The sequence below is a fragment of the Gossypium raimondii genome, chromosome 3, assembly GCF_025698545.1.
Source record: "Gossypium raimondii isolate GPD5lz chromosome 3, ASM2569854v1, whole genome shotgun sequence".
Taxonomy (NCBI): Eukaryota; Viridiplantae; Streptophyta; class Magnoliopsida; order Malvales; family Malvaceae; genus Gossypium; species Gossypium raimondii.
The window spans coordinates 60,932,434-60,954,037 of NC_068567.1; the positions used below are offsets into that span (position 1 = coordinate 60,932,434).

The 21,604-nt window shown below is 30.4% G+C and overlaps 1 protein-coding gene and 1 long non-coding RNA gene across 2 annotated transcripts; one reads left to right on the top strand and one right to left on the bottom strand.

The window, feature by feature from the left end:
- Nucleotides 1–5,262: 5,262 nt before the first annotated feature.
- On the top strand, nt 5,263–7,382 carry LOC105795257 (uncharacterized). The gene is made up of 2 exons (XR_008194626.1): nt 5,263–5,458; nt 6,766–7,382. It is a non-coding gene; the product is annotated as an uncharacterized LOC105795257 (long non-coding RNA).
- Nucleotides 7,383–11,781: 4,399 nt separating this feature from the next.
- LOC105795256 (uncharacterized) lies at nt 11,782–16,260 on the bottom strand. Its single transcript, XM_012624801.2, has 7 exons — nt 15,925–16,260; nt 14,619–14,676; nt 14,429–14,509; nt 13,914–13,949; nt 13,540–13,779; nt 13,313–13,454; nt 11,782–12,556 (listed from the first exon to the last, which is right to left on the bottom strand). The coding sequence occupies exons 1-7, from the start codon at nt 16,098–16,100 to the stop codon at nt 12,078–12,080; spliced, it is 1,212 nt and encodes a 403-aa protein (XP_012480255.1). The 5' UTR covers nt 16,101–16,260; the 3' UTR covers nt 11,782–12,077.
- Nucleotides 16,261–21,604: the final 5,344 nt, after the last annotated feature.

Genomic DNA, 21,604 nt, shown 5'->3' on the forward strand with positions numbered 1-21,604 from the left:
TTAAAATCATTAGTTTAACCATTAAATTAGACGTCATATTTCATGCAGTATAATTTAAAATAAAAATTTTAATAGAAAAATGAATATTGTGAAAATGAATGTTGTAAAAGTTTTGGTTTTGAGGTTTTTAAAGCTTTATCGTTCTCTCTCTCTCTCTCTCTCTCTCTCTCTCCCTTATTTTATTTTATTTTATTTTATTTTATTTTTTATTTTTAAAAGTTATGTGACATTTTTCTATTGATATATCATCAAGAGTTTGGAGATATAATTGGAATATTTTGAAGATTAGGGACTAATGTAACACTCATACACCCGGTCTGATTGTATGGACCTAGTATAAGACTATTACATTTGGTGTCAAAACGGTTTTGGCTAGATACTGTTTAATTTAAACATTTATACATAGTATTTTAACTTACCAAACCACATTTGCAAACATACTTATAGTTTCACTAATTCATTTCATATAGACCAAAATATTTCAAGTAAACCAAAATAGATAGAATTTCAAGAGTTTGCATTTTAGTCCCTAACACATGAGAACACATTTGGTCTACCTATGTACATGTCATTTTAATTCAAAATATAGTACCTACTCTTGAAGTTCTTGAGGATGTGATGAGATGAGAGATCTCCTAACCGGACTCTACCTCTTCGAGTCTAACTGTTCCTACACGTTAAAAATAAACGCGTTAAGCCGATGAAGGTTTAGTAAGCACTACAAGAATTAAATAGATAAATGAAACATAACATAATATTTTAAACTTATTCAACTAAGACATATTTACACACATACACGTTTCTTCAACTATACCTTACTTTAATGAAATTTAACTTACCTTTTGTAAGTTATTAAACTTACCTCCACACATTGATGATTCACTTTTGTTCACAACTCATATTCTTAACACAAATTAGACTTTATAGAACAGAACAGATATACAGAACAAATACAGAGGTGCATTATTATGCACTATTGAACAAAAAGCACTGAAATGCTATACAGAGAGCACGGATGTGCTAAATGGAGAGCACTAATATGCTAATAATCGGAGAGCGCGCTAAGGTCCCTTAATGGCATGCCACTAATATCCTAGTAGTTCTAAATTCCATCTACTTGGGCATTAAAGCTGAATTTCATACATTTAAATAATTTATATAAATATTTCGAAAAAGATTTCTCATTTCTCCATCATCTACAATTTAGTCCCCATTTCACAAATCACAAATATCACACCTTTTGCACACATATACTTTTATCACAACATCATTGCTTAGTGTTCAAACAATATATCATTTCATATTCTCCACCTATAATTTTCTTTACAAATTTCATAATTTCATATTCTAATCTCTTTTTATCTATTTACAAATTTAAATATATATTTTACATTTCTATTCTAAGTAATTTCATACTACAATATAAGCATTTAAATAAAAAATAATTTAAAAATCTTGTAGTACTTACAATGTAAAGGTTGAGATGATGTATTTTCTTATTCCTTCACTCCTTAGCCTTTTCTTTTCCCTTTCTTCAATTAGGTTAGCCTTCTCTTTTCCTTTTTCTTCAATTAGGTCCTCTCCTTTCTTTTATTTCTCTTCAATTTTATATAAAACATATAACATTTATATGTTAAAAAAAACCACAATCAAGTGACTTTCCTATACTATTTAATAAAAATAAACATGTATGGTATGATAATTTCATCATTTCTTACCTTAAGCTTTTTTTATTTTTACTAAGGAAATTTCAAAGAAAAATGAAGGTTTGAAGCTTGGATGGTTCAACTATGATGGGAGGACATGAAGGGAATTAAAAGAAAAGTTAGATGAAAGTTGGGGGGAGAAGAAGAATTAGTGACGGTTTGGTGTTTGAGAAAAGATGACATCTTTTCTCCACTTTTCTATACCATTGCACTAAAATATCCCACCTTTTTAATTAAAATGATCAAATTGCTACTAAGTCCTTAAGTCATCCATCTTTTTGCTTTTACCCATCATTATTACACCTAATAAATATCCACTTGGCTAATTACCACTTTGTCCTTTCTCATCTTTCATATTTCCTAGTATGACTCAGACAATACTTTGGTTAAATTTCTTTTTAATCATTCATTCCTTTTCTCTACTGTTATATATCTCCTAACTTAATATTTTTCCTACTTTGGCCACAACAATTTCTTTATTCTTTCAACTAAATCAATGCATCTATTTTAAAATTTCCTATTTAAAGAGAATTATTTTTATTTTTTTTTCTAATTTCTTTTTGGATCTATATACTTTCTAATTTAATACTCAAAATTCTTATTTATTATATTTCAAAAATTTTATACTAATTCTTGACCCGATCCATCAATGTACCTAGTCTCGAGTTAAAACGCGGATGTTACAACTAATTTAGAATGAAGGTTATAGTTTGGGGATGTTTGGTGCAATTAGCTCTTTTTACGGTAAAAAAAAGATAAATATCAAAACTATACATGAACTTTGATTCAATGTGTAATTTGATACATGAACTTTGATTTATGCAATTATATTGTAACACTCCTTACCAGACCCGATCATCGGGTTCGAGCTACAGGATGTTACATCTGTTGCCGGAGCAACTTCCGTAAAAATACAGTAAATATATCAATCAAACAAATATTTATGACTTAAACACATTCATAATATGATTCACAACTAAATTTGAGCCTTGATCAAGCTTGCGAAAACTCTTTTGTTGACCTGAGCATGAATTAGAACCAATATATAAAGTTTTAAAAATTAAGGGTTGACATCGTGACGTCACCTTCTCTACGTCGTGATGTCGCCAAACAGTTTGTCACGTTGCGACATCCAGCGTCTCAACATCAGGATGTCATATATTATTGGTGGATGTTGCGACAATGAGAGTTGCTCGTCTCGACGTGAACTCTGTTTTTGATAAATTTTAGGCCATTTGGTACCTACTCCATGTCAACCTAATCAATTTCGCATTTGGAGCATAATTGTACACCTTTAGCTGCACAAGATCATACCATAATACATACCAAAAACGTTACAACATCATTTCAATTCAATCTATCCAAGATATCTTCATTTGAACAACAAAATATATCAAATTTGCTTAATCAATTCAATAGAATCATCAATGTATTTTCCATTTCTTACCATCACATACACTACCTCATTTCATACTCATTTTACCATTTAAATATCAAACACAAAGTTACACAAGTTACCAAAACATACACTAATGCATATATGAACATTGGCTTTCCAAAATCAAACATTAACCAAGGTTTAAACCAAACCATCATTCACAAGTAACACATATATAAACACCTATGTACATGTTACATAATTGAGCTTAAAATGAGCAAAAGTTTACCAATTGATAGTTGGATAGTCTGAGCTTTGAGGTGAGCTGGTCGACGAGTTCCGCAAACCAACAATCTACAAAAAAAGGGAAAAACTTTTAGGTAAACATTTCGAATGCTTAGTAAGTTTATAGGTATTAAAATGAGCAACTTACCTTGAATTATAATTAAATATAACAATCTAATTAACTTCATACAATTTTCCTGACATAGCATTTCACAACGATAAGGTGAGTTGTCACATAAAAAGTCATATAGCAATTCAACATCAAAACGCTATTCCATTTAATACAATCCGCAATTCAACTCTATTTATGATATCAAAATATCAAATTTCCATTTTGAACATCAAGCTTGTAACATTTCAATGTCATTTCTCTTTTGCATTAATCATTTAGCCCGATGAACTCTAATAAATAAACTTAAAAACATAGGTAACTACATCACACCAAAAAACACTGAGGTGCTAAAAAGAGAGCATTGAAATGCTGATCAAAGAGCATCAAAGTGCTAAGTAGAGAGCACCAAAGTACTAAACAGAGAGCACCGAGGTGCTAAACCCGTACAAGTGCACAAATAACCCTATTGCCATGTGTAATACCCTGAAAATTACTACAGTAAGAAAGTAAGATAGTATCCTCGATATAGTAAAAATAAGGAAATAACGTGACAAAAAGGGGAAATTTTGAGTTATGTCAACATTGGGAAGTATATTATGGTATATTATATATTAATTCAAGAAAGGACTAAATTGTAAAAGTGAGAAAAGTTTTGTTGTCTAAGAGTAAATACTCAAGATTTGAGAGGTTAAAGTGTAAATATGAAAAATTTGAAGGACCAATAGTGCAAATATTTTAAGGGTGGAATAATCTAGAAACTAAGGAAAATGGATGAATTAAGACTAAATTGAAAAGGTGAAGAATTTTGAGGGACTAAATTGCAATTTTACCAAATTAAGTGATGACTCAAGGATGGAATTTTAAATATTATAAAGGGTAAAATGGTCAATTAAAAGAGAGAGAAATCTAGAAGGCAATGATGATGTTAGTGATATTTTAGATTAATTAATTAAATAAATATTAGTTTATTAATATTTTAATTTAATTTTAATTGATATTTTATTATTTTATTAGTATTTTATTTAGTATATATAAGAAAAGGAAGATGAAGAATCATCCATTCCACCATTTTTCCATGCATTTCACATTAGAAGAGAAGAGAAGAAAGAAAGTTTTTCTTTCTTTGCAATTTGGTCCTCCAACCCAAAATTCACTATTTTCACTTAGAAATCAAAGAAATTTCCATAGCCACCAAGAGAGAAAATTGATAAGGAGACTATGGGGAGCTAGAATATCAAGTTAGATTCAAGAAGTAGAAGCTGGAGGAGAGAGAAAATCAAGTTAAAGATTGAAATCAATAGCACAAGGTAAGAGCATCAAGATTTCAATATATTTTTAAGTTTGATATTATTGAAAAAGCATGGAAATGATGTTATAGTAGAGTTTTATTAAATAAAGTCTTATGTTCTTGATATATTAGTGAAGGAAAATAAGAGAAAGTGATGGGAAATATTATAGAGAAAGGGAATAAGGGTGTTATAAATTTAGTAATCAACATTTTACACTAAAACAGTTTTGAACAGCAGCAGTAGGTTAACTTTAAAAAATCACCATAAATTGTGGAAATCGAATTAGAGTATGAATAAAACATGGAATTAAATATTATTGAGTCTAGTTTCTCATAGAAGAAACGGTGTAAGTAATGGAATTCTAAGGGTGCGTTTGTTTGCTGTAAAATGGTTTCCGGAAAACATTTTACACCATTTCCGGTGTTTGTTTGGGGGAAAATGATATCCTTGAGTAAAACATTTTCCAAAACACGGTAAAATCAAACCCATTCCTCCGGAAAATGTCTTACGGCTTCAAATTGGTAAGACATTTTCCATTCTTCTCTAAGCAGACATTTTCCATTCTCTTCTAAGCAGCAGACATTTTTCATTCCTCAAAGCTTCCGCCTCTCCTCCTCATCTTTGCCTCGCCATCTCTGTCTCTCAGCTTCATCTTCCTTCTCCATCTCTCTACTCCATAGATCTGTCGGTGAGTTACCCAAAAGCTTCAAGTTTTTATGAAATTGGTGGTTTTTGCTGGATTTTTCAAAAATTGGAAAAAGGATGAAAACTCATACTCTTCTTCCCTACACCACTCAACCCCCACTTCTTCACTAAAGGGAAGCTTTCCCTTTTAATTTTCTTGCTATTTTCACTATAAAAATCTCAACATTTCTACCTTTAAAGCTTCAGTTAGTATATGCGATTGACCCGATTCATTTATTAAGTACATGATTATAAATCTTGCTTATTTTTGCTGAATTACAATGATATCGGTATTTCTGCAACAGGCTTCTTTTGTTTCTTCCTTTTGATTTCTGAGTTTTTGATCCACTGCCTTGAGAGAGTGAATCTTTTTTCTGAAGGGATGCTTTGGGTTCATTTAAAAATGCATGAAAAAGGCACCGATGAAATACCAGTAAATTCTTGGTGACAGTTTATATTACTAGGATTTGGATTTTGTGTTTCTATTGTTTGCCTTTTTTTGAGTGGAATTGTTATAGCTTTGATTCCAATTTTAGAGACCAGATAAGAAGAGAAAAAGAAGAATATTTGGTATTTTTTCTTTCATGAGAGGTTGTGAATACACTTGATAAACAGTGCATGTTTTAGCTCTTCTCTCAATTATAATAGCTTTTACCTTCAACTGCTTCCTTATACCATCTTGCTTCGTTGTTTCCTTCTTGCCTACTAGTTTCACGACACTCTTCTTGATTTCCACTAAAGCAAAAATATGGTCTAGCAACCAATATGTTTACATACAGAGAAAAAGAAAATCAAGAATTTCTCCATTTCAATTACCCTCCCCTTCTACAAACTCTGAATCACAACTGATTAGGGACCCTGTCTCGGACAGAGTATCCGACTCCTGGGTGGTTCTGGACCGCCTGGAGCTTCCTTCACCACCCATGTCTTTCACCTTCTTTCGCCTACTTTTCTTTGAGTCTTTTGTGGTTGTCTCGGTTGTTTGGCTTGCATATAGGATAGTAATCGTGTACTTAATAAGCATGTAGCAAATTAGTAGCGTCCCATGTGGAGATTTTAGCTTCACCAGTGGTGCACTAAATAATCCTTTTTTTTTCATGGAGACAGTAGATTCTTTTATGTTAAGCATACTAGCAAATAGTGTATTCCATTGCAATTCCTCCTAGGCTCCTGCTAATGAATGATATGGATGTTTGAGTTATGCTAATTGAATTTCAAATGCAGTTTATCCTGAGGTGCTTAATGTTTGAGAATGTATGTTAAGCAATATTATTTGTTTAGTTATTTCAAGGATATATTACTTTTTTGCAGGGCTATTGAGCACCCAACTTTTTCAGCACTTACAAGACCATTGTGTGATCTGTATTCACTTATTCCTCCTCTTCTAGTTGTAACGCATAAGAAACGCAGGGTATGTAGATGTTTTTGTAGTTTATGATATTCTGAATGCCGTGGGTCTTATTTACTGGAATAAATTGTTAATGCTTTTAGTCCTTTGCATTATAATTAATTCCATGGTTTAGTTTTAGCATTGAGTTAATGGATTAAAAGGAAGTATTGAGGTGATTCTCCTTTGCAGTTTAACATGGGGAATGATGTGTTGTCTTTTGGTGATTTGAATGTTTATGGAAGTTGAGTTCTTCTAGTAATGAGTTTGATAGCTTTTATGGAGGTAATAAAGGGAAAGCTGTTGGTTTTTATGGTGTTGAAGATTGGGGTGAAACTGGTGGCATTGATCCCTTGCCTTCTGATTATGGATTAGGCTCAGGAGTTGCAATGGGCAAGCACTAGGTTTAAAGGCAATTAGGATTTTATTGATGTGCATGTATAAGTTTTTTAGCTAATGTCTGGTTCATCATTTTTTGCTGCAGTGAAATTTATGCTAATGTATAAGAGACTTTATGCTTGAGATTTTGGACTCGTTTTCATATGCAAATTGTTTGTGAAATGAGTTGGTAACATGCTAAACATGTTTAAGAGCATGTAGGAGACCATTAGCATATCTTGAAATTCTATTTGTTTGAGTTACACCATCAACAAATTTTGCGTCTTTCATCCAAATCCTCAAATTTGCACCTAATAATATATTGATTTTTAAATGAATTCCATTCAAATTTCCCATTCAAATTCTTGATTAAATATATAATGAGGATTAATTAATTAACGGAAAGATAACCTAATAATATATAACAAAATCTTGCACCAATCAAACTCATGATTCAACACATTAGTTACAATTCTTTCACAATTTCCTACAAGAAAACTCATTTTTCATGCTTTCATTTTAAGTGGTACTTTCAAAAATTTATATATGTAAAAATAATTTATTAATATATATTAATAAATATATATATTAATATATGTAAAATATATGTAAAACAACTTTTCCGAAAAATATTTTAAGGAAATCTGTCAAACAGTAGAAAATATTTTACACAGATTTACCAAACACCAGAAAATATTTTCCAGTAAATTATTTTACAGAAAAGTAAAACATTTTCCAGAAAACATTTTACTGCCAAACAAACAGACCCTAAATCATGAGATATAATAAATTTTGTGAGATAAGGTCAGAATAAATTCGGGTTTCCCCTGTTCTGACTTGGAAAAATCATTAAAAATTTTACAAAAATAATTATGGGTTATAATTTATATTTTAAAATCCTTAATGAGTCTATTTTCAATAGAAACAAACGGGGACATCATACTAATTCTGTACAAAGAGATAATTAATTTTTAGTGAAGAGGGTCGGAACTGTCAAACAGTGAAATATGAGAAACTTTAAAGAATAAACTGTACTTATTGGATAAACCAAAATTCTTAAAATTTTATAGTAATAAGATATATGAGTCTAGTTTCATATAAAATTAACGGATCTCAATTCAGAGTTATGTAGCTCAAGATATAAATAATTTAGTGACTACAACTCAAGTGGACAGCTTTGAATGAACAATTAAGTAAATAGTGAAATTATAGATAATGTTACATATAAGCATGTTATATACATTAAGGATGTGGAATGGAGAGGAGGAGGAAAATATATGATTATTCAACTAGCATGAATTTTCATTAAAATGGCTAATTTACATGTTTTAGGTTCGAGATTAAATTGAATAAAAGTAATATTTTAAGGGTAAATTTGTTAAAATGTCAAAAAGTGACCAAATTGTATGAAATGAATTATTTTATTATTTAAATTAATAAATTGAATGAAATATTAATTTAGATCAAGATTGGGTGGAAATTTGAGGAAAATAGAAAATTATCAAAATGTCCCGAATTTTGATATTTCGCAATTTAGCCTGGTAAGTTTGTGTAACTTGAATTATATTCTTAAATGCTTGAAATGTTTGTTATTGATGTGAATATGATTTGAATGTTCATTATATGAAAATTGATGAAACATTGATATATTTGATAAAAAGGGGAAGAAATCCCGGTTGAATGGAAGGAAAATTCGATGGATCTCTGAAAAGGAATTGACGGTAAAAATGATCTAGCCCGCACGGGTGATCCTATCCTAATATAGTCCTCCCAAAGAATATGTGGAAAATGGATTTAGCCCGGATGGGTAATCCGAATTAGGGTCTGAATTTAGCCTGGACTGATAATTCAGATCTCAGCTCATTAGAGTAATTGTCATTGTAGGGGATTTAGCCTGGACTGGTAATCCCACTGTAAAGATGAGGTTCACGGGAGTGTGCTCTCTGAAATGAAAATGTGCGCACATGAATATGAATTGACGGACCCGGATTTGTACACTTAGGTGTACCCTTGAAAATCCATCGAAATTTCAAGTAGTTCAATGGGATAAATACGGAAAAATAACAAGGGAATGGAAATCATGGAATTGATGAGCTCATCAATCATGGTATATATATTATTGATACATGGAAATGATTGAAATAACTTGAATGTTGAGTTTGTGCATGTTAGGGGAATAATGCATTGAATGGCATGTATAATTTAAATTGGCCAACGTTTGCTCATTAATGTTTTAATTTTGATTGGTTTCAAATATGAATGCTCCGTAACCCTGTTCCGGTGACAAATTCGGGTTAGGGGTGTTACACCATGCCAGTCGTATCATACTCATTTATTAAGTTCACGTAGGCATTAATACAGTATTCATAACATTTAAATCCTTGTAATGTCGTCGTATACATATTATCACATTATAAAACATTTCATATCCAATCAAGTACATATAGCACATATTATCATTTCTTTACAATTTAATCCATGTCTCACCTTTTTGTACCAAATTGTAACCAATTCAAATTTTTAATTACACACAAACAAATTCATAATTAAAAGATATTTACATTAATATTACATATTATTACACCATATGAATCTACCTAGCAAAACTACAATAACAAAATGTCGGGACTAATATGTAATTTTCCTTTCTCGATTATTTTTAGTTGGTTCAATTCCGATCTATCATAATAATTTATTTCAATCTATCAATTTCAAATACTTTGTAACTTCATATTTTATGCATATGACAACTCAATTTAATATTTCAAATGTTCCCTAAAATTTTAAATTTTATTCAATTTAGCCCTAAAATAGAAATTTCTATAACTTTCAAATTTGAGCTTTGATTTTGAAACTAATATCAATTTAATCCTTCTACAGCCCTCTACTATCCATAATTATAGAAATTTAACATCAATTTCAAAATATTTACACTTTAGTCTCTATGTTAAAAACTAGCAATTAAACATTATAAGGTAGTCATTTTTCATATCTAAGCTAAAATCTAACAATTTAATACCAAAAGCTTCAATATTCAACAATGGAAACTTTTGAAAACTTTAACAGTTTTACAAATTGGTGCATTGGCTAACTAAACCAAGCTTTTGGAACCTCAAAAACATAAAAATTACAAGAAAATGACTTAATTGCAATACCTATTTATCAACTGAAAGTTGAAGCTTTAAAATAGGGTTTTATCAATTTTCTATCTTTTATACTTTAATTAAATTACTAATCTTAATTAATTTTAACTAAACTTAATTAGTTAATGTTAATGATAATTTAACAAAGTTGGTGGATGTAAAGCCCTATCCAGCCCCCAACATTTAATTAGAAATGGATAACTGCTTAATTGGTTGTCCCAGCAAATAAAAATTTATAGCAATTAACTTTTACGATTTAGTTCATATACATTAATTAATTATTCAATTGACCAAATTAAAGGATCAAACTTTAATCAAACTTTATATTAGCCTTGTAAATATTAAATAATAATATTTACAGACTCATTCGTCGAAAATGGGATTCTGAAACTACTGTTTCCTACACCACTGACCTTTGGGTCGTTACATATACAGGTTAAACTTTGATTTTGATTTAATTCTACACATTTAGAGAAATGAATATATTTATTTATTTTATATTAGATAAGTATAATTATTTATGTAAGTAATAAAATGGTATTATACCGATAATGATGTTAGTTCTTTACAAAATTGAATAAAATTAAAATCTTATATAAAATTGTACAAAATTAAAGTTTATGTACACCATAATTCTTGTATGGTTTTGGGATTTATCCTAGAAAAAGTTTTTGAAAAATACTATCGCTTTTGGATGGTTAAAATATGATGTAAGTCATTGTACTCCTCACAAATCTAGAATTTATTCTTTGTACTTTTATTTTCATGAATTTAGTCTCTTTATTTTCGATTTCAAAATTCGATCCAATTGTTAATACTAATATTTTTTATTAAATTTATCGATGTAACATTTTGAAATAAAAAAATAATTTGGTAGCTATGTAACTAAAACAATAACTTTGTAATGAACCTAAATTTAACAAAAGAAGATTAACAGTGTTGACAATTCGACTCCATATACTAGGAGTTAGATTATATTTTGTCTTTTAAAAAATAGCAAATTAGTCATTGTACATTAAATCAAAGAGCAAATTGATCATTTCATTAAAAATTTCATTAATTTCTATGTTAAAATTGGAATGTCTGACGAATAATCACGAGCTACACATGGCACACCATGTGTACCTCACGATAATATATAATGACAAGTTTTTAACAGTAAAAGTGGGTAAAAATTTTAACGAAAAAATTAATTTACTCTTTAATTTAAGATACAATAATTAGTTTATTCATTTTTTGAAATAAAAAATCAAAATGTAATTTAACTCCTAATAAAAAAAGCCTCTATAGAACTCTGACCTTATTTGAGCTTTATAATGAAACTTTCAAAATTCATCCTTTTATTAAATTTATTAATTCAGGTAATAATTAAAATACATTTGATTCAATTTCAATTAATAAATACCACATACATATAAATTATTTCAAATTTGCTCTCATGACTGTTTCACTAGAAAAAAGAACAAAAAAAAGATGTTTGTACACATATATGAACTTTCAAATTGTCATCAGAACAATTTCATAAAGCTCACATACAAACAGTCCTATACATATAGTCTAATACAATATATATATGTTCATATTCCTGAACTACCTGTACACTTCTTGCCAGAGGATTAGACCACAAAAAGGAAGAGGCCAAAAAAAAAAAACCACAGATAAACAAACAATGAAGCTAATGAGGTGCCCCAAATTGAAATCGTAAAAGACATGCACTATAATCTCGAACGACGACTGGACTTGATACCAAGGAAAGAAGACCTACGATCAGAAGAAAATGGTTGCCCCTTTACACAACCCGAAAATCTAATATCCCAACCTTCGATGTTCTTTGGAACACAAGCATCAAAGAGAATTTGGCCGAGGACGCTGTGAGCGTTAATGGTAGGGGGTACAGGTAGAGAGAACGGTTGTTCTCTTTGTTCATCTTGTTTAGAATTGGTCTCTCTACCGTTGTGACATTCGGCTGAACTTGGCAAGAAAAAGTGGTCACTAGGTCCAACGGCAACTCTCCTAAGGCTTTGGTTTGAGTTCACTGTTGCTTTCTGCAGGTTGAAGATTAGCTCGGAGATCTCATCGTGCAAGCCATTTGTTTCTCCGAGTTTCTTGATCCTATGGGAATAGACTGAAGTTGCCTTCTCGAGAAAACTGGCCACAACAGCTCTGTATCGAATAGGATAATGCTTGTAGTGTTCTGAAATAGAAAACACTGACAGTAGGTAAGTTTTCATGTGTCACAAAGTAACTGAACATTTAAAGAGTGCAGAAGCAGGATACGGTGCTTTCGAGTTAGAGCAGAAAACCTCAGGTTTTTGTAACTCTAGAAGAAGATTACATAAATCAGCTTACGATGCCTTTATGTTCTTATCTAGGGTTTAAGGTTTAGAGTTCAGACCTTCAGTTGAATTAACTGAATAGTATAGGAAACTCCATTTGTAAATTGTAATCTAGAGAGGAAACAGCTGATAGCAAAAAACATAATACAGCAGTAAAAGTACCATGAAGGTCCCTGTAATAAGAGTTAGATTGCATTTTGCACTTTTTACTCAAAAAATTTTCAAACTAATCCTTGTACATTAGATCAAAGAGCAAACTTATCATTTCTATTAAAAACTAACGTGATTGATGGATTAACCAGACAGTTACACGTAGCGTGCCACATGTATCTCATTTGAGAGGTAGGCACAAGTTTTTAGCAATAGAAATAGATGGGATTTCAACAGAAGGACCAATTTGCTCTTTGATCTAGTATACAATGACTAATTTGTCCATTTTTATAATAGAGGGGGCAAAAAGCAATCTGACTCTTAGTACAAAGGGCCTCCATGTTATCTTTACCTAATACAGAATGTATATATGCTCTGATCATATATGGCAATTGATAATATAGTTTATGGAAGCTACAGTATGTTCTAGTAATAACAAACCAAGAACATGGCTCAGGACAGACCTAAGTGAGTAGAGCCATCCCACTTTACAACCTTAATATCTGCTCCACGATCTTGTAAGCATTCAGTAAAATTGTTGATAACTGGATACGAGGCAAGGTCATCATTCTCCGAGCATAAAATAAGGTATGGAGCATCCAAGTCCTGCAAAAGAGGAAAGGTGTAAAATTAACTGATGGGAGCAGATTAAAAACAACTTGGACCACCTACGGGGTTAATATTAACTCACAACTGATGAGTAAAGGGTCTGCCAATACTCGGCACGTTGCGACTCGAAGCCAGTAAGATAGAGACCATCCAAACCAGAAGCAACGCCTTTAGCAATCCAAGAAACGAGCTTTGAAGGTCCAGGCATTTTACGTATGGAGGGATGTAAAGTAAATCGTGCATTCAGATCACTTGCAAAATCTACGGGGCTAGAATCATAGATTTGTCCCGAAATGCAATTTCTAACCAAGTGGCTCCCATCCTTTACAAAATGAAAAAAAGGGGGAAAATAACAACAAAAACTTTAGTATGATATATAAAAAGTTGAGATTTTAGAAAACTATTACATTTTACTAATAAATCATTACAAGAAATTAGGAGAGAAAAGAAGGGTACCAGATTAAGCTGAGCTTCACCTATTCCTTGAATAATCTACATTAAACTTAGCTAAATTATTTCAACTGCAATAATGGGGTAAAAGTACCATGGAGGCCCTTATATTAGGAGTCGGATGACATCTTGCTCCCTCTACTCAAAAAATGAGCAAATGAATCATTCTACGTTAGATCAAAGAGCAAACTGGTCACTCTATTAAAAATTCCATCCATTATTACTGTTAAAAACTGATCCTTGTACGTCAACATAAGGCATACGTAGCATGCCACCTGTAACTGTTTGGTTATTTAGTCAACCATGCTAGTTCTTAAGAGAAGAAATGAATGAAATTTTTAACAGAAAGAACCTTTGATCTAACATACAGGGACTATTTGCCCATTTTTTGAGTAAAAGGGGTAAAATGCAATCTGACTCTTAGTAAATGGGCCTCCATGATACTTTTGCCGCAATAATGGAGATAAGAGAACAAAAAGTGAATTGATTCATTGGGAACTGGAATAAGAACTAAAGTTTACCTGAAAAACCTTGTACATACAAGCCTTTGGACTGCCAGAGAAAGCAACAAATACTACAGGACAAGTTCTAATCTTTAGCTCCTGTGAACCAAAAACCAAACAGGTGTTTAATGTTTTAAGATTTTTGTGGAACTCCCAAGTGAAAAATTATCAGGGATCATTAAAGATAATAAACCTTAATGAAACTGACCTCAATAAGCTCATTTAGAAGAACAAATGCCAAGGACATTGCCCTATCAGGATAATACCTGCAGAAAGAATATGAAATGAAAATTTCAAATACTTGAAAATGAAAAAAGGAAAGCAATTTGCGAAAAGTGCAGCAAAGAAATGCCAAGTTCAATATCTTAAAATTTTGATTAATACCATAACAGATTGTCAAATCTCTAATCTTACAAAGCCACACATAACTTATATAGCCCACAACTACTACTCTTCCCCCGAGGCACACCTTATATCTGTTCATGTGAGCCATCAACTCATTCTCACACTAGTAGTAAACATTATTTTCAGCTATCATTTTCGAAACGCTCGGATCCCAAACCAAACCACTTCTTGCTGACATCGTATCCTTTATTCCCCATCCCAATAACTAAAACTAAATCTTACTTTTCCACAAACAATTACTTTTGATTGCCAAAAGGAAGTCCTAAAATAAACCCCATTCGAATACCCCAATAATACAATTATCAGTCATTACCACTCTTTCAACAAGTCACATCTTCCATGTGTTCTATGTAAGATCAATTCATTCACCATACCAGTAGTTAACATTATTGTCGGCTATCATTTTCGAAACAACTCCACCCCCAAACCAAACCATTTCTAGCTGATATTATATCCTTACTTTCCCATCCTCAATAACTGAACTTAAATCTTCCTTTTCCACAGACAATGACTTTTGGTTGCCAAATTATAGTCTTAAAATAAACCCATTCAAACGCCCCAATAATAGAATTATCACAGTCATTATCACTCTTCCAACAAGCTGCATCTACAATGTGTTCTTTGTAATCCATCAACTCATTCACCATATCAGTAGTTAACTTTCTTTTCAGCTATCATTTTTGAAACAGCTCCACCCCCAAACCTAACCACTTCTAGCTGATATTATATGATTATATCCTTATTTTTCCATCCTCAATAACTAAAATTAGATCTTCCCTTTCCACAAACAACCACTTTTGATTGCCAAAATACAGTTCTAAAAATAAACCCATTCAAAAACCCTAATGATACAATCATCACAATCATTAGCAGGACAAATAAAATACAATGAAAGCATCTGAAAAACACCATCAAAATAGAAGAAGCACAAACTCACCTACAAAAAACCCAATTTATAAGAATCCCAAAAACCCACTAAAGTTCTCAACCCATGTGATAAAATTTAGAAAAATTAACAATAACTAAATTAAGCTTGTTCTAATTCTAATTCACTTCCTAAATAACCCCCAAAAAAATCAATGAGAAAATGAAAGAAAAAAAAAACTTACACGTTGAGAAAATCGGCACGAGAAACGAGGGAATTCCAACCGAGGGAGGAAAATAAATCCACGTAATTCAAAAGGTGTTTCTCGTGAATCGAAACCCAAGCAAACATCACCACTATTCCCTTCACTCGTTTACTCTTTTCTTTCCTTCCCCAGTACACACTTCCACCGCCCATCATTTTATCTTTTTCAACACTCTCCGATTTCAACTACTACTATTTTTTTTCCCTTGAATCCAAATTTTCCGGGAAAACTTTGAATCGGGAACTTTATTTTTGTGGGTTAAATTTAATGGGGTTTATATTTCTTGGCAGTAAATTGCAATTTGTGCAATAATAAATAAACAAAATATGAACAGAAATAATAATAATAAATAATGGTGATCTGGTGGTGGTAGAGCTGGGGGCCGGGAAGATGCTGTAAAGATGCCTTATGCCACGTTGGATGTTACGCACCCCTAGCACATCTTGGGATGGATAAGTTTTTTTTAGGTAAAAAAATCTCTTCAGTCCCTATCAATTTTGATATTGAGTAAATTGGTCCCTCTAAAGTAATAACTTAATTCTTGTCAATTCTGAAGGTGAACAATTAAAATAATTAATCACGTTGATAATATTTTTCATCAATTGTACATAATTTTAATTGATATAATAATAAATTTAGCCCTCAAAATTTACATATTTTGTCAATTGGCCTTAATTCTAAAAATATCAACAAATTTAGCTTCAACATTTCTACATTTACACAAATGTTACAAGCTAAATTTGTTAATTAAAACTAAGTTGACAGCATGTGTAAAATTTGAGGGCTAAATTTATTATATCAATCAAAATTATGTACCATTGATGAAAAACATTAATGTTGTGATTAATTGTACTTGGCTGCTCACTTTTGAAATTGGCAGGAATTAAATTGCTCTGGTTTTTTTAGAGAGACCAATTTGCTCTATTGAAATTGAGAGGGATTGGAGAGACCTTTTTACTGTTTTGTTTACTTTACCAAATTTTAGCCTTAAAACGATGTCGGGTAAGAGTAGGGTGTTTGTTTAACACAATGATGTTGTTTTTCTCTTATGCTAGAGTAACTAGATGCCAGGAATGGGGTTTATAGGCCTATTTAAGGGTCAAACTACCCACTTAAGCCTGAAAGTACACACCAAATTTAGGAAGGTTTGAATAACAATATTAGGCTCGAAAAATGAATTTAGACAAAAAATTAGGCTCATTTAAATATGGGCCAAACTCATGCTCAAACATTTAAGGCGCGACCTACTTTCTAAGTTTTTAATATATTATAGTGTTATTTTATATATTATATAATATATAATACATTTTAAACAAATAAGTTATTTATTTATATAATTTTAATAAATGAATATACATAATTATTAAATATTAAATTAAAAAATATAAATATTTTTAAAATAAATTTAAAAATAATATGAGTGGACTTGAAGTAGGCTTGGGTTAACCATTGATAAATATGGGTGAGTTTGACCAAAATTTTAGGTCCATATTTTGGGCTGAACCGAACTTAAGTAAGCTTAAAGAATGTTAATACCATGCTTAAACTTATCCCACAACCACACCTAGGTCTTTAACTCAATTGGGTGACCAAAAAAGAGATATACTTATAGTTGAATAACTATTGGTATAATTTACCAAATAAAAATAATTAGTAAAACTATCATGGAGACTTTGAATTAAGAGTTAACTTGAATTTTGCTCCTTCTGTTCAAAAAATAGCAAATTAGTCATTGTACTTTAGATTAAAGAGCAGATTGATCATTTTTGTTAAAAAGATTATCCATTTGTGCTGTTAAAAACTGGCATTACTGGCGAAATAACCAAACAATGACACATGTTGACGCACGTGGACCAATTTTTAACAGTAGAAACGGATGAAAATTTTAACGAATGACCAATTTGCTTTTTTATCCAACATACAAAGATTAATTTTCTCATTTTTTGAGTCAATGGGGCAAAATACAACATGACTCCTGGTACAAGGGTCTCCATGGTACGTTTACCATCGATTCGGTTATAAATTTCAACAACCCATAACTAATCAACTTGATCAAGATCATAATTGACTAAAGTGATAAAATTGATTTAATTGATACATAATTGATTGAATGAATTGGTTAAGTGCATTATCTTCATTTCGAGTGCTCTCTAAAGAGATAAACAACTGGTCACAAAATATGTTCCATTCTCATGAGGAAAGATCTAATCTTTAAACCACATGGTTAAAAAAAATGTGAACAAACACTACATGATAGACTTGTCTAAGGGTTGGGTAGCCTGTCAGGCCAAGCTTGGACAATGATTTTTGTACTTTAGGCCGCACTAATTCAATTTAAATAATAAAAAAATATTTTTAAATTAAAATTTAATTATAAAAATGTATAAAATAACAGTTAAAAAATATAATTTTAATATTTTATTAATTTTTAAATAGCAAAACAAGTTTTTTGGATGGGTCGACTCGATCTGAAAACAGGATTGGGCTTGAAAAATATTTTAGAACAAAGTCTTTGCCTAGCCCGACTCAGCCCATAAACACTTCTACTACATGACATCTTGTAATTTAATTTTGGCCTCTCTTGAAAGTTAAAAATTCAATTCATTACTTCACCCCAAAGAACGACTATAAACAATATCCAATGTCTATGTAGAGATAGTAATAATATTTAGTAAAAGTACCATGAAACCTTTTGTATTAAGAGTCGGATTGCATTTTTCCCTTCTACTTAGAAAATGTACAATTTAGTCATTGTATGTTAAATCAAAGAGCAAACTAGTCCTGCTAAAAATTCATTCATTTCTATTGTTAAAAATTGATCTATGTAATGCCACGTATCACTATCTAGTTATCCTATCAACTACACTAAATATGTTCTTTGAACTAATGCACATCAGTACATGAACCGATTTTTATCCATTTTTTAGTATGAAGACCTTCATGATATTTTTACTATTAATATCCAAGTTTTAACACTTACGTTCTCATAACCCATATCAACATTAAAACAAGGATGAATTTAATAACCTCTACCCGACCTCACTCCATTGCCATCCTTAATCGAATCGGAAAATTTGTATTTTCACTTTATTTTTTTCCTTATAAAATCAGGTGATTTGGGTGATATCACCACTTTTGGCACCGCCATTCAATCATCTCTCCCTCACAAATCCCACATCGGATAAATTTTCTTTTTTTCCTAACGATTATCAGTAGGCAGTGGTACCTTTATTCTGTCACAAATGCATGAAGAATTAAAAATTAAAAAATAATAAAATTTGTGGCCATACATAGGCCAAAAGGGAATATTTTTTCTCAACAGCATCTGCAAATAGCAATGATGAAATGAACCAATTATACAGTCTTTCTTTCCCCTTTTCTTGCTATCCTTGTGCTTTTGACAAAAACGTGTTTCCTTATCTATTATTTTTTATTATTATAAAATAGTTTCATAACTGTCTCTCTCAAATGTTGTCTTCAAGATTTGAACTTATTTTCTCCCCTTAAGAATACAATATACCTTACCATTACACCCAACCACTTGTTGGTATCTATTATTTTATTTTACCTATATTTCAATCTTACAAAAAGAGATGGGAAAATCTTTTCTCTTACTTTCTATGTTTGATGATAATTATATTAGATCTTGATTAAGCTTAAAGTTAAGTTGGATTGAAATTTTAAATGGAGTTCAAGTTTTATCGGTATAAGGATATCGGTTTGGAGAGATATTAGATTGGTTGATCCAAGAATCAATATGAGATGGTTGAACCAATTATTTTTTAAAAGATTTATTTAATTGAATCGATTGGACTGATGAATTAGTAAACTGACCGATTCAATAGTTAATTCGATTTTGATAATATTATTTAAGAAAAAGGACATTAAGCTCCTTATTATTCAATGAAGAAGATAACAGTTTGGCTCGAATTGATTCTAGAGAAAATTTTCAATTATCACACAATAATCTGATTTTAAAATTTTGATCCAAAACCGAATAAATTAGTTTGGTTTATTGTTTCTATTAGCATTTTAAAGTTTTTTTCAACCATTTAAAATATAAAATTTTTTATGTTATAAAAAATAATTATAAATAAATTAAAATTAAAATTTAGCTTCAAATGATTTTGTCTTTTTAATTGGAATTTGATATTTAGCTTGAGGTTGATCAAACATTTATTTTCAAACTTAACTTTGGCTCGAAACATAATCGAGCTATTTGAGCTCAAGTTTAATTAAGCTCGTTTACTTATTTTTGTACTCAAATTCAAGCCCGACATGATAATTAAATACAGAGTTAATAATATATATTAAGGGTAATAACATAATTTAATAATATAAAAATATGAAATATTTGATAAGGCTCGCGAGTCATTTGAGTTAAATATTACTATACTTGAATTCAGCTTGATCAATAGCTCAAGCTTGTCTCAATAATTATTAAATCGAGTTTCGAACTTTTTTAGTTGAATTTAAGTAACTTATGGACACCACTGTCTCACTAATACTCTAACTCTAAAGGAAGAATGCAAATTTAGATTCTGAAAATGATATTATTAAGAGATACGACCACAAATTCTAAACATAAATAGTAAAACGAAATATTATATTTGTGTACTAAAAATCTAGTAATGATTGACAAGTGTTTTTAGTCATGTTGTGTACAACTGACACTTAACCAAAAGGATTAGGGTATAAAAGTTAAAATCTCAAAAAGAAATGACACTTTCTGTTTTCCATTCTCACACATGATGCCCCTTATCCTTCTTAAATGGTCCCCATTAGTAAGCTGGCATTGTAATATGAATGAATATCAAAACAAGTAATTTTCGAAAAGTAGATTAAAATGTGTAAGTTTTGTTTTGGTTCCAAGTGAATATATTATGTATCGATTTTGTCACGGTAATAGATTTTTAGTCTCGCAATTCGTACGATTTTGGATAATTTTTTAGTTTCAAATCTTTTAAGTTAGTCTAATTTTCGTAAAAAATAAAACTGAAGCAACTTAAAAGAAAAAATAATTAAAGATCAAAATATGCCATAAGAAAATTAGGTACACTATATGTTTAAATAAATACTCTTAAAGTATTATTTTATAATCGAGTTTCTCAAAACCAACCGTATAAATTAAAGTATGAATAATGAAAGTTAAAATCTATCTAAATTAAGAATCTTAGAACATTTGTTGTAAATTTTATCATTTAATTACGCATAAACACACTTATCTATGCACTCTTATCTATAAAATTAAGCCTTTCAAAAGGAAATTAAATAGTGATCAAAATTAAGTATTTTTCCCCAACTACATAGATTACTACTCTCACTGAAAAATAACTTTTAAATTTTACTTTTTTTAATAGGTCCAATTTTGCAGTCGATTTTCATATAAATTTTATTTTTATTCAAAGAATTCCATGCATTAATATATATTTGATACTTTAACATTGTATAAGTTCATACACTCTCAATAAACAATAATATGTCACTTTAATTATATTTATTATTAATAAATTTAAAATTTATTAATTTTTATATTTTTATTTTATTTTACAGTCCATATTCGAATTCAGGTTATTCTTCCTAATAATGTTATTAATTTATTACTTATGTAACTTAATAGGATTTATTGAAATGTATCCTAGCAACGATACTAATATCA